We start from the raw sequence: 15,829 nt of genomic DNA, 5'->3' as shown, positions 1-15,829 counted from the left end.
AAAGGCTTCTCTAGCAGCATCTCTGTCCTCTTCTACACTTTCATCTTCTTCTCCTCTTGGTCAGGCTCTTGCATATTCAGTTTGCACATCCTGCCATTCCTTTTACCCAACTTGTTGATTCTTATATTTCTCAACGCAGTGCCTCCTCCTCCAGGAAGTCTTCCCTGACTCTCTCTCTCCCAAGCTTCCACAGCATTCTGTGCATCCCTGTATTCAAGTTCTTGAGCTGCTAGATCCTAATCATCTCTGGATTAGGTCAAGGGCAAGTTGAGGGTCAGGGTCTGGACTGTCCTTTTTTAAGTACCTTCTGAGCCTGTGATGCTGCTTTTCTCAGAGTTTTTGTTTAGTTGCTAAGTCATGCCTGACGCTTTTGCAACCCCAGGCTCCCCTGTCCATGGGATTCTCTAGGCAAGAATGCTGGAGTGGGTTGCCATTTCTTTCTCCAAGGGATCTTTCCAACCCAGGGATCAAACCCACGTTTCCTGCATTGGCAGATAGATTCTTTAGCACTGAGCCACAAGGGAAGGCCCTCTCTCAAACTAGTAAACAGTAAACAATTTTTTTTTTAGTGGGGGGAAAAATATGTTCAATGAGTTCCATAATTCCATGTAAATTCTGTCTAGATTACCAGCTCCTGGAAGTCAAGGCTATGTTGGAAGTCAAGGTTATGTTGGCACTTTTTTTTTTTCTGTATCTTTCATAGCATCTGAGCCAGTGTTTCTCTACGAGCACGTGTAGGTGGTGCTTAGTCAAAACTGTCTTTTGATGGACAGATGATTACAATAGAGTTTCTCTGTTACTGGATCTTTAAGAGAAAGATGAACTAATGTCTCCTAATTACTTTGACTTTTGGTTGAGTCATTTAAAAACAAAACAAAAAAACTATTATAGCCGCTGGTGGAGTTGGCTGTTTAGGTTGTTAGAAGCTTTAAAAGAAAAAGTGACATCATGATGCTTTTAGGAGTAAGTATGGGCAATGGCACCCCACTCCAGTACTCTTGCCTGGAAAATCTCATGGATGGAGGAGCCTGGTAGGCTGCAGTCCATGGGGTCGCGAAGAGTCGGACACGACTGAGCGACTTCACTTCACTCACATGGGTGTTTAAGATTTGCAGACTTTTAAAATAGCAACTTCCCTTTTAAGTTTTTATTTTTCTTAACTTATAACCATAGCAGGCTAATGATATATATGGTACATCTCAGCAAAGTTTGAATTTTTGGAGCAATAAAACTCAAGTACTCTATAAATCATAACGCAGTGACATGATTACCATAATTAGTGAGAATCTACTGAGTAAATGAGAACCACCTACTACTTTTCTAGGTGCTCTCTGAATGCAGAAGCAGTAGGTGGCAGAGGCTCTGTTCAGGTAGCTGAGTTTGGCAGATAGCTGCTGCTAAGTCGCTTCAGTCGTGTCCAACTCTGTGCAACCCTTTAGACAGCAGCCCACCAGGCTCCCCCGTCCCTGGGATTCTCCAGGCAAGAACACTGGAGTGGGTTGCCGAAATTTCCTTCTCCAGTGCATGAAAGGGAAAAGTGAAAGCGAAGTCGCTCAGTCGTGTCCGACTCTTTGCGACCCCATGGACTGCAGCCTACCAGGCTCCTCTGTTCACGGGATTTTCCAGGCAAGAGTACTGGAGTGGGGTGCCATCGCCTTCTCTGTTGGAAGATAGCATCTACATGTTAAAAACAGAAGCAAACAAATTGTGAAGGAGGAGATAGCACTGACTCATAAAGTCAGCATGAAGTCTCAGCAGGAAGAGGACTGTGTGGCAGAAACCAACACAGTATTGTAAAGCAATTGTCCTTCAATTGCAAATAAATAAATTTTAAAGAAACAGTTAAGCAAAAAAGAAAGGACAATAAGTGGTAATGGGAGTACCCCCAATATATAAAGAACACCTACAGATAAATAAGAAAAATACAATAGGAAAAAAACAAGTAAAAGATATATGAATAGATGTTATACAGAAAAGGAAACACATGTGGCTAACAAAGTTATGAAGAAATATTTAAGCTTATTAAGCAGTCTGAGATATGAGTACGCAAGGTCACAGTGACAACCTACTCAGTTGTCAAAGAGTAGGCATTCTCACAAATACAAGTGTTAGAAAGTGACACTGTTGAAAGGAATATCAGTTGTTACAACTTAGAAAGCTGTTTGTTGTCTTATAATGTTGATCATCAGAATACCTTAGAACCCAGAAATTCCATTCCTAGATATATCTTCAAGAGGAATTTGAGCACATACATGCCAGAAGACATGTGCAAGCATGTTTGAAGCTGCACTTTTCATACTAGTGCCAAACTAAAAGCAACCAAAGTGGTCACTGATAGAATGGGTATGGGTCATTCACACAACGAAAAACTATCCAGTAGAGTGGGAAACTCAGGCTGAGGCAACTAAGTACGTCGAAAGATAATGGAGCATTACCTGTTGAGGCTATGCAATGACCTGAATATTTCTCACTATACACTGTCAGCTTCAACCAAGTGTAAAGTCAACTAAATTACTGAGCGTAGCATAGCTAAAGCATTCATGAGGCCAACGTAGCCTGGACTATAGCAATGATATTTCTTTCACTAGCAAAGGAAAATTTTAAAACTTGTATCATTCTAGTTTTAGAAGTAACAAATGATCACGCTGTAAAAAATTTGGAAAGGTAAGGAAAGCACAAAAAAAGAGAAGCAAAATCTCTTGGAATGCTGCCATGCAGAGATGACCGTGGGTAACGTTTTGATGTCTGGTTTCCCCGGTATCTGTCTTTGTCTCAATTTCCATCTTTCTCTGTATTTGCTTCTTTGTTTTTAACAAAAAATGACACCATGGAATTGATACTATTCATTGATTAAAAAAAAAAAAGAACAATATAAAGCAGTATGATCCAGGTAACTGTTCTTTTTTATTGTCATTTTAACGCATAGACTGCCTACATATCAATTTGACAAAATAATTTTTTTAATCTTCAGTGGTTGAGAATTTGGACTGATTTTTCTTTCTTGAGGGGGAGCGGGCTGCTTTTAAAACACGAAAGAAAACATAAGGAAGTGTTTACAAATATCCATGCGATTTGCCTTAGTAGAAATTGCAAAATTTGAAAGGCTAGGAACTTTTAAAAGTTACGAAGCGTTTTGCTGGTCTGCTCCAGAAAAACTACTAGTTCACACCCTCACCAATAGGCTATGTGTCAGTTTTCCCATACCTAATTATAAATTCTAGCCAATACTAATTATTATATTTGAAAATGTATTTCATGCATTTGAAAGTTATATCATTGTTTTAATTTTTGTTTTTGATACTAATGAAGCTGAAAATTTTAAATAAGATTTTTGGGTGTTTGAATTATTTCTTTATTGAATTGTTCACATTTTTCCTTTTTGATTCATCAAAGTTCTTTAAGTATTGAAAAAATATTATCTAGTTGTGATATAGGCTGCAGATATTTACCCCAGTCTGTGTTTTGCCTTTCAAATTTGTTTGTGGTGTTTTTGGTGCACTAAAACATTTAATTTTAAAGACACTTAATTTTTTTAGAACAGTTTACAAAAAAAGTGTGCCCAGAGTGTGAAGAGTCCTCATATATTTCCTCTCCCTCCCCTTGCTCCACCTCTAGTTTTTCTTCTTGTTAACATCGTACATTGGTGTGGATTTTTAAAAACTACAGTTGATGAATCAGTACTGATATATTTTTGTAACTAAAGTCCATAGCTTACATGAAGGTTCACTGTTTCTGTTGTACAGCTCTGTGAATTTCAACAAATGCATACAGTGATGAGGGCTTCCCCAGTGACTCGGCAGTAAAGAATCCTCTTTCAGTGCAGGAGACCCAGGGGACATAGGATTGTTTGATCCCTGGGTCAGGAAGATTCCCTGGAGGAGAGTGGCAACCCACTCCAGTGTTCTTACCTGAAGAATCCATGGACAGAGGAGCCTGGTGGGCTATAGTCCAGTGGGTCGCAAAGAGTCGGACCCGACTGATTTGACCGAGTACACAGTAATGACATATGTCTACCGTCATAGCATCAGACGATAGTTTCACTGTCTTAAAAATCCCCTGTGCTCTACCTGCTCATCCCCTCGTTTCCCGCAGTCCCTGACAGCCACTGATCTTTGTACTGTCTATATAATTTTGCCTTTTCCATAATGTTAGGTACTAATGGAATCATACCATGTGTAACTTTTTCTTATTGGCTTCTTTCACTTAGTGGGATTCCCTGGTAGCTCAGCTGGTAAAGAATCCACCTGCAATGCAGGAGACCTGGATTAGATTCCTGGGTTGGGAAGATCTCCTGGAGAAGGGATAGGCTACCCGCTCCAGTATTCTTGGGCTTCCCTGGTGGCTTACTTGGTAAAGAATCTGTCTGCAATGCAGGAGACCTGAATTTGACCCCTGGGTTGGGAAGTTCGCCTGAAAGAGGGCATGGCAACTCACTCCAGTGTTCTTGCCTCGAGAATCCCCATGGACTATGAGTTCGCAAAGAGTTGGAGACCACTGAGCGACTTTCACTTTTCTTTCACTTAGTAACATTCACTTAAGTTTTATCCATGTCCTTTCATAACTTAATAGCTCATTTCTTTCTAGCACTAAATAGTACTCTGTTGTATGGCTGTACTACAGTTTATTTATCCATTCACCTATTAAAAGACATCTTGATTGCTTCCAAGCTTTGGCAGTTATGATTAAAGCTGCTTTAGGCATTCACGTGCATGTTGCTGACTTCAGTTGTGAACTCATTTGGGTAAACCCTTAGGAGCTCAATTGCTAGACTGTATCGCCAACCTGTGTTCAGCTTTATAAGAAACTGCTGAATTGTCTTCTGAAGTGGCTGTGCCATTTTGCATTCTCACCAGCAATGAATGAGTGTTTTTATTGTTCCACATCTTCTCCAACATTAATATTTTGTTTTGAACTGCTGTATCATGGTATCTTGTTGTTTTAATTTGCAATTTCCTAATGACATATGGTGTTGAGCATATCTTCATCTGTTCATTTGCCATTTGTGTGTCTCTTTAGTGAAGTGTCTCTTTAGTGAACTGTCTCTTTAGATCTTTTGCTAATTCTGTAAAGTCATTCTCTTATTTTTGAGTTTCAAGTGTTCTTTGTATATTTTGGATATAGGTCCTTAATCAAAAGTACTTAATTTTCATATAGTCAAAACAATTTGTTTCCTGAGCCTGTCTTCTCTATGTCTTTAATGCCTTTCTCCTGCCACTTAAGTTATAGATATTCACTTGCATTTTCTTTCAGTAATTTTATGATTTCATTTTGAGATGTTGTATCTGGAACTCTCAAATCTTTGGAAAGAGATGATTCATTTTTCCCTCCATTTAAATCCACTTAGATATAATTGCTTTGCCTACTTTTGACAACCGTGCAATGGAAAACTGGGGACTATTGATATTTGACGAGTCATTATTGTTGCTGCAACCAAATGATAAACTAACAGAAAAAAAGATCGTGATCTCCTTTACTGTCTCCCACGAAATCGGACATCAGGCATGTGGTAAAATGTTCTTTCTTATTTCACACGAAAATATTCTCCAGCTTCTGTACCGAAAGCAGCAAAAACTCCTCAAACTCTACCGTACAGCAAATTTCAAAAAATAACTTGAAAAGTGGTCCAGTGAGTGAAAACAAGGAAGGATCTATGTAAGCAGACCCTGGGTGGATTTGAACTTTCGGTGATAGATCATAGTGATGAGAAATCTCAGAACATTAGCAGGTCGTATATTCAAAGAGTAATTGTGTGCCACAAAGTTCGCTTCAGGAAAAGTAAACCAAGCAGACCTATGATTATCTGCTTTTCATTCCATCTTAAAATAGAGATATTCAAAAGAGACACCAGAAGATATTCCATCTCATCAGTAGATTGTCACAAACTTTTTTTTTTTGCGAGAAGTTACAAGTTAAAGGATTATAGTCAATTTGCTAGTATCACTGAGGTGGCAACCATCTAAACTATGAAATTATCTTCTTGTTATGTGGACCCCTAAGAAGTTTTGGAGAGGAATGATTTACTGTGATTAAATTATACCCTGTTACACAGTCAACACATACTTTCACAAGTCTTGATCATCACCCAAAGTGTCATTTTTTATTATAGCTTAAGTGACACATTGTTTTGGAAAATAGGGTGCTAACTATTAGTACATCACAGCTATTATAAGAATTTGGTTAAAAACCAGGGTGTGGATTTGTTGGTTTTGGAAATTATTGTGTTTTTCTTTCCTGATTCTATTCATCATCATGTGACACTTTCCTTCTGTTAAGCTCAAATAGAAAATAATTATAACTGGACCACTTTGCAGAAACGAATACTTGAGTGATTCTTACATGGTACAGATCAAATTATGTCCTTAAAACATAATCGACTGCTTAGAGCAAAATTCTGATGTAGTCTGTTTAGAGTATGAGATGCTGTCATTAGTAGGTGTTAAGTGGACATTCAGGCCTTCTCCTTTAACTTAACTTTGGAGTAAAGTGGACAATTTAAGAAATGCTCTTCTAGCTTACTTTATTTCTGAGGATCACAGTTTTAAAGCAAAAATTGCTTCCAGTTGTTGGATGTGAAATTTTACAGAAAAAAATAAATGGTTTCATGTTATTAGTAAAACAACAACATGACTTTGGAATCCTGTTTTCAAGTTTTATCACTGATAGCAAATTACATTTAATTTTGTCTTTGACCTTACATTTATTTAACATGTAATTACAATAAATATTACTTAAATTGAAGTTAAGATTGTTCTTTTTATCCCCAACTCCAAAAGTGGTTTGGAAACTTGGTTACCATGAATTGGTGGAATAATATCTGGCTCAATGAAGGTTTTGCATCTTATTTTGAATTTGGAATAATTAACCACTTCAATCCTAAATTCCCAAGGGTAAGTATGTCTGTTAAATTAATTTATAATTTTTCTTCTAATTATAATAGTAGTTAATTTTCATTGTTGAAAGTGTGTAAAATACAGAAAAATATAGAGATAATAAATTGTCTGCAATATCAGAGATGATCAATGTTGTCTTTTTGATTTGTTTTCTTTTGTCAGGCTTTTATGATTGCAAATATTCCTAGAAGTGAAAATTACACAGAAATGTGTAATGCCCTTTCTACTTCATACTATATCAAGAGCTTTTCCACAGGTCATTAGATCATCCTTGAAAATAAGATTTTTAAGGGTTGCCTAGTATTATCATATAACTTTATAAGATGTGTGTATATGTGTATATATATATATTATATATATATATATATAATATTTTCCCTACTGTTAGATTTTAGGTTATTTTCATTTATTTCTACCTAGACTGACTTTTAAAGCACTTGCAATCAGTAATCTACAACTTTAATAAAAAGTAATATGCTATGTTATATTACCCATAATGTAGCTGAGATTGCATATGATACTCATAGCTGACATTGTATCTATTATATTTTGCTATATTGAGTAAATAGTAACATGGAAAATTAATTTATGTGTATGCAAATCTGAATTGAAAGTTATATTTCCAATATTTTATTTCGAGTAGTTAGGTAATGCTTTCAGAATGGCATGATAAAGCTAAATTGATTTAAGTGTTTAAATGTTTAGATTTAACATGATCTTTTGACACAGACCTCATTTCTTCCCAGCAAGTCAGGGTTTCTTCCTGCCTCTCTGTTCCTGCCTCCTGCCATCCCTCTGATGCTCAGAGCTGCTCTTTCTGCTGCTTTTTGCAGATCTTTTTCTCCTCTCCCCTCCCAAGTGTTTCCAAGGCTCTACTTCAAGCTTCTTTTCTCCTCTCCATACCCTTGCTCATTAGAGTGTGTTGACGTTTGACATGCTGATTTCCACTGGTCAGATAGTCACAGGCTAAATTTATTCACTTTGAAGGAGAATCTAAGATTGTTCTTTCTATTATTATGAAAGTGAAAGTCCCTCATTCATGTCCAACTCTTTGCGACCCCATGGACTATGTAGCCTGCCAGGCTCCTCTGTCCATGGAATTCTCCAGTCAAGAATACTGGAGTGGGTTGCCATTTCCTTCTCCAGGGGATCTTTCCAACCCAGGCATCGAACCAGGGTCTCCCTCATTGCAGGCAGATTCTTTACTGTCTGAGCCATCAGGGAAGCCCATTAATATATTGGTTGTAAATTTTTCCCTCTTTTATGAAAGGAAGAAGATAGTAAACAGATGATATTTATCTTTCGTTTATTAAAAAGTTGGCAGAAAAAAAAATTGACAGACCTCTCTTGGCCACACAGAAACTTTAAAAAAAAACAAATTTTTTTACCTGTTTGTGAAATTGTAGCTTCTGAGGAGCACTGATGTAGCAGTCTTTTACTGCCCCAGTTCCATGCCACTTTGCAAGTTCAGTTCAGTAGCTCAGTCGTGTCTGACTCTTTGTGACCCCATGAACGACAGCACGCCAGGCCTCCCTGTGCATCACCAACTCCTAGAGTCCACTAAAACCCATGTCCATTGAGTTGGTGATGCCATCCAACCATCTCTTCTTCTGTCGTCCCCTTCTCCTCCTGCCCTCAATCTTTCCCAGCATCAGGGTCTTTTCCAAATGACTCAGCTCTTCGCATCAGGTGGCCAAAGTACTGGAGTTTCAGCTTCAACATCAGTCCTTCCAATGAACACCCAGGACTGATCTGCTTTAGGATGGACTGGTTGGATCTCCTTGCAGTCCAAGGGACTCTCAAGAGTCTTCTCCAACACCACAGTTCAAAAGCATCAATTCTGCAGCACTCAGATTTCTTTATAGTCCAATTCTCACATCCATACATGACCACTGGAAAAACCATAGCCTTGTCTAGACGGACCTGTGTTGACAAAGTGATGTCTCTGCTTTTTAATATGCTATCTAGGTTGGTCATAACTTTCCTTCCAAGGAGTAAGCATCTTTTAATTTGATGGCTGCAATCACTATCTGCAATGATTTTGGAGCCCCCCAAAATAAAGTCTGACACTGTTTCCCCATTTATTTGCTATGAAGTGATGGGACCGTATGCCATGATCTTAGTTTTCTGAATGTTGAGCTTTAAGCCAACTTTTCCACTCTCCTCTTTCACTTTCATCAAGAGGCTTTTTAGTTCCTCTTCACTTTCTGCCATAAGGGTGGTGTCATCTGCATATCTGAGGTTACTGATATTTCTCCTGGCAATCTTGATTCCAGCTTGTGCTTCTTCCAGCCCAGCGTTTCTCATGATGTACTCTGCATATAAGTTAAATAAGCAGGGTGACACTATATAGCCTTGACGTACTCCTTTTCCTATTTGGACCCAGTCTGTTGTTCCATGTCCAGTTCTAACTGTTGCTTCCTGACCTGCATACAGGTTTCTCAAGAGGCAGGTCAGATGGTCTGGTATTCCATCTCTTTAAGAATTTTCCTCCTGCCCTTTGTGAACATCCTACAAAATGCCCACCATCACACAGTCCAGCCACTCTACAGTACCTCTGCTCTTCCTCCCCTGGGCTAGACGTCATTATATAGATCTGCAGAATGAAGTACTGAAAGGTTAATTGACTTGCCCAAGGTCATTTGCCTGGTTGAGGCTAAACTGTGACTACATTCCAGTGATCTGGGTCTAGGCTGAAGATGAGGATAATGATGATAATAAATATTAATAGTTAATCAAAAATATTATTTAATACCATTCACTGAGCACTTGAGACTTAACTGCCTGGTAGTGTGAGTCTTATATATCATCTTAATCAATCTTCAAAATAATCCTATGAGTATAGTTATTATTTTTTCTATCTTCTATTGAGGAAACTGAGGGTATAAGTACTAGGTAAGTTGTTCAAGATCTCACAGTCGTTAAAGGTCAGAGATGAGATTCAGTCCCAGGTTTCTCTAGCTGCAAAGTCCGTGCCTTTAACCCTGGGGAGAAAACACCTGGTAGTGTGCTCGTTCGCAAGGGGCTTATGGTGTGTGTGAGCGTGTTCATTGTGACGCTTTTCATTTATGTGAACTATATGTGTATATAGTAAGTCTTAGTCCTTCCATATATGCTACACCTACGACACTGTTCATCTCTCTCTTTTATAAAGCAGCATCTACACAAGGTTAGTGTTATCTGTAACTATTTTTGAAAGCATTTGGTTGTACCCCAAATCACCCCTGTGCTGAGAGTCAATATGGAAAGACATTCCAGTCCTTGAAACAATTGTATAGACTGTACTAAAAATATCAATCAGTTCAGCTCAGTTCAGTTGCTCAGTCGTGTCCGACTCTTTGTGACCCCATGAACCGCAGCACGCCAGGCCTCCTTGTCCATCACCAACTCGCAGTGTTCACTCAGATTCATGTCCATCGAGTCAGTGATGCCATCCAGCCATCTCATCCTCGGTCGTCCCCTTCTCCTCCTGCCCTCAATCCCTCCCAGCATCAAAGTCTTTGCCAATGAGTCAACTTTTAATGCAACAAAAATGGCTAAGATATTATCATTTCTGGGAAACATCGATGAAAACATGTTACCAATGTTTTTGAAGCTAAGATGGTAAGATTATCGTCTCATACCATTTAGTTTTATTTTTTTTTATCATTGGTTCGTAATCACTGTTTCCTGAGTGTACATTTCTCAATCACTTGTAGAGCTGAGTGAACCATAACCCTTGCCAGAAGAGTATCAGATCTTGGAGCTTGAAAAAATTGCCATGAGCTTTGTTTTTGAAAAGCTTAAGGCTTTGTTTCAATGGTCTTTAAGAAATCAGAACTTTAGCTTCCTTTGAATCAGTCATTAGATTGAAATTAATTAAAGAGCATCACAGAAACATATGCAGAAACAGATTTCCATTTTTTCTAATTCTGGTCTATTTTCAGCTGAAAGTTATTAACATACAAGATGAATGGGTCATGGTCAAATATTCAGAACATTCCAGTTGGTTTCTTGATCCCTGAAGCTCCAGCTTTAACATTGCTACTCCCTGACTTTTCTGTATCCCTCTTCTGACTGGTCTAAGGAAGCAGCAGATCTCATGAAGGGAAAGGGCACGTAGGGGCCTTGCAACCAGTCAGGTCTCGCTATGTTTTTATGATCACTGTAAGCTGAGGCAAGTAGTCGAACACGTGTGAGCATTCATTCCTCACCTGTAAGGTAAAGTTTCATGCAGGCATTCAATAGATTGAGTATTTGGTGGGCACTACTGTGACAGCCATCACTTACTAAGCATTCATTATGTGCTTAGCCTGTATTAGGTACAATATCTGATTCGCCCTTCAGAAGCACTAGTGATGATGATCTAATTACGGTAGTGGCCAACCCTTATTGAGCATGTTCTATTTGCCAGTCGCAGTGCTAAAAATTCTATGTAAATTAATTTAGACCTGATAATAATCCAGTGAGGACAGTGTTCATCCCATTTTCAGAGGTGAAACTGAATTTCTGAGTGATGAAATTAGTTGCCTTTTGTGAGTCAAACAATCCCTAAGAGGCTGCACTAGGATTCAGACCCAGGTAGCTCGACTCCAGACCCTGTGCTTTCAACTTCAGTGATAGTCCATACAAATTTCATGATAAATACTGTTACATTTCTTAGGATAATCACAGATTTGATAGAAATAGGTTTGTTTTCTGGGATCTCACAGCTTGCATGAAGAAAGAAATGGAAAGTGTACGGATTCACTTTATCCAATCATTATATGCAGTAGCTAGATAATGTTTTTTAAAAAGCTGATATTGCTTTTTACGTAGAGTTTCCCTTCCACAAGACCAGAACAGACTGTGACGAGCATCACCTTATGGAAGGCCCAGAGTAGAAAAACCGAGGAATGTTGAGTAAGAGGTGTTCGCCTCATTCATCACAGTTATCTTGTGTGATTGGGAAGAAACCAAGAAGATTATATAAACCTTATGCTAGGCGGGCGCAAGAGAGACAGACAATCCATTCTGAAAGAAAAATATGGAAAAGGTTATGTGTACAAAGGTATTCATTAATACTTTGTCTATAACAGAAAAAAAAAAAAAAAACTGGAAACAACTTAAACGCCTACCCAGTAGGGCAATGACTAAGTCAGTTATAGTCCATCAACCTGAAGGGGTATTATGCAGCTGTGCATTTGTTTATTTTAGTGTTTTGCTTTTGCAAAAGTTATATCTTCCCTGTGAGAATCATGATTAAGTTTGGGGTTATTTCTTTCCAATTTGTATTTGTTTCATTTATAATACAGCAGCCGTTATTAGGAATAGTTATGAAGATAAGATAGCAAAATTTCTAAATGAATATGATAATAAGTGAATGAACAAGACGAAAAGTTTTTACAACTGTAAGAATGAATAAATGGGGGAAAAGATTAGAAAGAGCTGGATTAACAGCATTCTAATGGGAGTTATTGCAGGGTGTGTACTTACGGGTGTTTTTTATTTTTGCTATTTTCTTCATTGTGTTTATATGAACACAGGGGTTGACAGTGCACACTCTCAAGAGCTCTTAGGTGTTAAATTAATAAAACCTATACTTAACGAGTAAGGTGGGACTTTATGCAGATGTCTCCTGTAAATCTTGGCTACGCAAAGTGTGGTTCTTGAGCTATATACCAACATCAGCATCACCTATTCATTGAGTAGAAATACAGACCCCGGACTTCCTGGTGGTCCAGTGGTTAAGTGTCCATGCTTCCGCTGGAGCGGGCATGAGTTTCCATCCCTGGTCAGGGGAACTTTTAAGATCCTGCATGTCTCAAGGTGTTGCCAAAAAAAAAAGCCCAACCCCAGCACAGACCAACTGAATTAGAATACAATTTGACATCCCCAGGGGATCCGTATGAACAGTAAAGTTTGACCTGCATTTTTCTAAGTGACAGGCTTTCTCATTTTGAGAAAAGCTCAGTTTGATGATAACGTAACCAAAGTATTCGTAAATCTACACATAATATGCTAACTAGAGAGGGTTGGTTGAAACATTGGCAGATGGCAGTGGGGCAGAGTTTGAAAGCTTATCTGACACTGTCGAGGGGTGAGGGAGTCAACCTGGGACCACAGAGAGAATGCCCTGCGAGCTGAGACTTCCCGTGGTTTCCAGGTGCTCGCCAGGGTATGCCTCTGCCACCCCTGCGGCGTCTCCACGGCCCTTTCTTTGGCTCTGTCTTTGCACGCACCTCTTAATTCTTTGGTCTTCCTTCTAGCTTTCCTTCCAAAAGAAATGGCCCTTCTCATGTGTCTAAGAGAGATCGAATCTTTCGGAGAGTTCTAGACCTTACTGAAATATAAATAACTGCCAGTTTCTCTGGTGTCTCAGAGGGTAAAGAATCTGCCTGCAGTGCAGGAAACTGGGGTTTGATCCCTGGATAGCAAAGATCCCCTGGAGAAGGGGATGGCTGCTCACTCCAGTATTCTTGCCTGGAGAATTCCATGGACAGAGGAGCCTGGCAGGCTGAAGTTCCATGGGGTTGCAAAGAGTCAGACATGACAGAACAACTAACACTTTTACAGTAAAAAAATTCCTAATGCATGAGCTGTAAATTACAGCATCCAGTTTGTAGATTTATTTTGATTTATTTCTAATAACTGATATTACTACATCATCATCACTGTGAATTTGTAAATTTGGCATTGCTTTTGGTTTATAAATGTCCATATAAGAGACTGATAGATTTTAAGGGATTACTAATAAAGTTACCAATAAAACTCTAGAGGATTAAAACCACCTAGAAATGCTGTTCCCTGGAGGACCTGTCTGGATGGTCAGGGACCTCCTTACATAAGTAATGTGTTGGGTTGGCCAAGAAGTTTGTTCTATCTTATGGAAAAGTCAGACTTCTTGGCCAATCCAATAGATGGCTGTCTTGGAAACCACATTAACTTTTGTAATTGATTTTTCAAATTGAAATAAAAAAGGAAAACGAATGGGAAGGAGAGTATCATAGAGTTTTGTTATTCAAGGACTCCTGACTTATTTGGCACATTGTAGCCCAAAGTGAAAGTGAAGTCGCTCAGTCGTGTCCCACTCTTTGCGACCCCGTGGACTGTAGCCTACCAGGCTTCTCCATCCATGGGATTTTCCAAGCAAGAGTACTGGAGTGCGTTGCCATTTAAGGGCTACTTCTCAATTATTGATTTCTTCCCCTCTTCAATGATAGTTTCTGAAAATATTTTAGAAGCATTGAACTTCCTGTTTCTGTGATGCCTCAGAAGTTAGTGTGTCTCAATGTTTTCCTTTTAGAATGAGATCTTCTTTTTTAACATTTTACATGGTGCGCTCAGAGAAGATCATGCCCTGGTGTCTAGAGCCGTCTCCGTGAATGTGGAAAGTTTCACAGAAACCAATGAAATAAATGAGCTCTTTGACTTATTTACTTACAACAAGGTAAAACAGTTTCACATTTATATTCATGCTGCACTCTTGCAGAAAGCTACATAGAATGGGTTCTCTGGGTTCTAGACTAATGTGCTACTACACAATTTTGGTACAGAGACCTTAGATGGATTTCAGAAAACGTGGTTAAATCAGTTCTTATCTAGTAAATGTTAATCTAGAACAGGTGCTCAATGCCAGCTACCTTTTTTAATATTGACCGACAGCTGGACACTTTTAAGGTGAACTCCTCTGCCTGGTGGAAATTTGTTCCTGTGTCCCTGAAAGAAAAGCACACACCATAAAAGCTGTGTTATTCAGGAGCCTGACTGAGGACTCTAGCCCAGGAGACAGCCTCTCAGAGTATTCCGAGAAACTGTTGCAAAGAGAGAAGGGAGGAGCCAGGATATAGTAGAAGGTTTGGTTTTGTGTTGTTCCTGGGAAAAACATCCGGTCAGGTATAAAAAGACAACTGCTAGTCCCAAGGAACATCCCAAGTGAATACTTTCAGTGCTTTTCTGTGTATGGAAGGATGCCAGAATCTGGGGTCATTGAAAATTTTCTTTAGATATGTATCTGAACTATCTTGGCATTCGTATATTCAAAACAAAGAATGCTTCCTAGTTTTCTCCATCCTGAATCCCCCCTGCCCGCCCCCTACACCACCCAGGGACATCGTCAGTAGGCAACCACAGCGGCTAATTGCTGATCCTTGTAGAACTGGAACAACCGGCAACATTTATTTATTTATACCTATCGTGTGAGTATCTCAATTTAAAAAGTTTTCTGTACCCTGAATTCTTATACGTAGGACATTTTCTCATCTTTTATCTATTAATTAGTGACAGTTTATTTTATTAGCACATTTTAGGTTAACCCAGACATTCAGTTGAGGTATATGATGCAATGAGGAGCACAGCCCAAAATCTTGCATGCCAAAATGGAATGTGTCAGTATTTAGATACTGAATTTTGTTCAAATAATGGACAACTTCTTATGTCTTAGGGAGCGTCTCTGGCCCGGATGCTTTCTAGTTTCTTGAATGAGAAAATATTTATCAGGGCACTTAAGGTGAGTTTACAAAATTGTTGTTACCTAAAGACAGGAAACATGAATTGCTTTGGCAGGTTATTCATCTTAACCTTACCTTTTCTATTTTAACAGTCATATTTGGAGACTTTTTCTTACGCAAATGCTGAGCAAGATGATCTATGGAGACATTTTCAAATGGTAATTCTCACTCTCTGCCATGTGTCTGCTGGGTTGTGCTGTAAGATCGTGAGGCCACGTGTGTGTGCTGATGCCACAGGAAGACCCCCTTCCCGTGTCTGTGACACTCCTTTAAGTCAGAGGTTACTTCTTAAGTTTTCGCCACTGTATTCCCAGGCTTCCCTGGTGGCTCAGAAGGTAAAGAATCTGCTTGCAGTGCAGGAGACCCGGGTTCAGTCTCTGGGTTGGGAAGGTCCCCTGGAGAAGGGAATGGACATCCACTCTAGTATTCTTACCTGGAAGATCCCATGGATGGAGGAGCCTGGTGGGCTAC

The 15,829-nt window shown here is 39.1% G+C and overlaps 1 protein-coding gene across 1 annotated transcript in view; it reads left to right on the top strand.

The window, feature by feature from the left end:
• The window catches only part of LVRN (laeverin), a 69,375-nt gene that overhangs the window by 29,211 nt on the left and 24,335 nt on the right, over positions 1-15,829 (top strand). Inside the window, exons 5-9 of the mRNA XM_068966485.1 lie at positions 5,345-5,499; positions 6,774-6,887; positions 14,155-14,298; positions 15,292-15,357; positions 15,451-15,516. Coding sequence (XP_068822586.1) covers positions 5,345-5,499; positions 6,774-6,887; positions 14,155-14,298; positions 15,292-15,357; positions 15,451-15,516 — 545 coding nt within the window. The remainder of the gene's footprint in view (positions 1-5,344; positions 5,500-6,773; positions 6,888-14,154; positions 14,299-15,291; positions 15,358-15,450; positions 15,517-15,829) is intronic.

The sequence above is a fragment of the Capricornis sumatraensis genome, chromosome 2 (assembly GCF_032405125.1).
Source record: "Capricornis sumatraensis isolate serow.1 chromosome 2, serow.2, whole genome shotgun sequence".
NCBI lineage: Eukaryota > Metazoa > Chordata > Mammalia > Artiodactyla > Bovidae > Capricornis > Capricornis sumatraensis.
The sequence above is the reverse complement of the archived record's forward strand: the minus strand, read 5'-3'. Positions and strand labels throughout refer to the sequence as shown.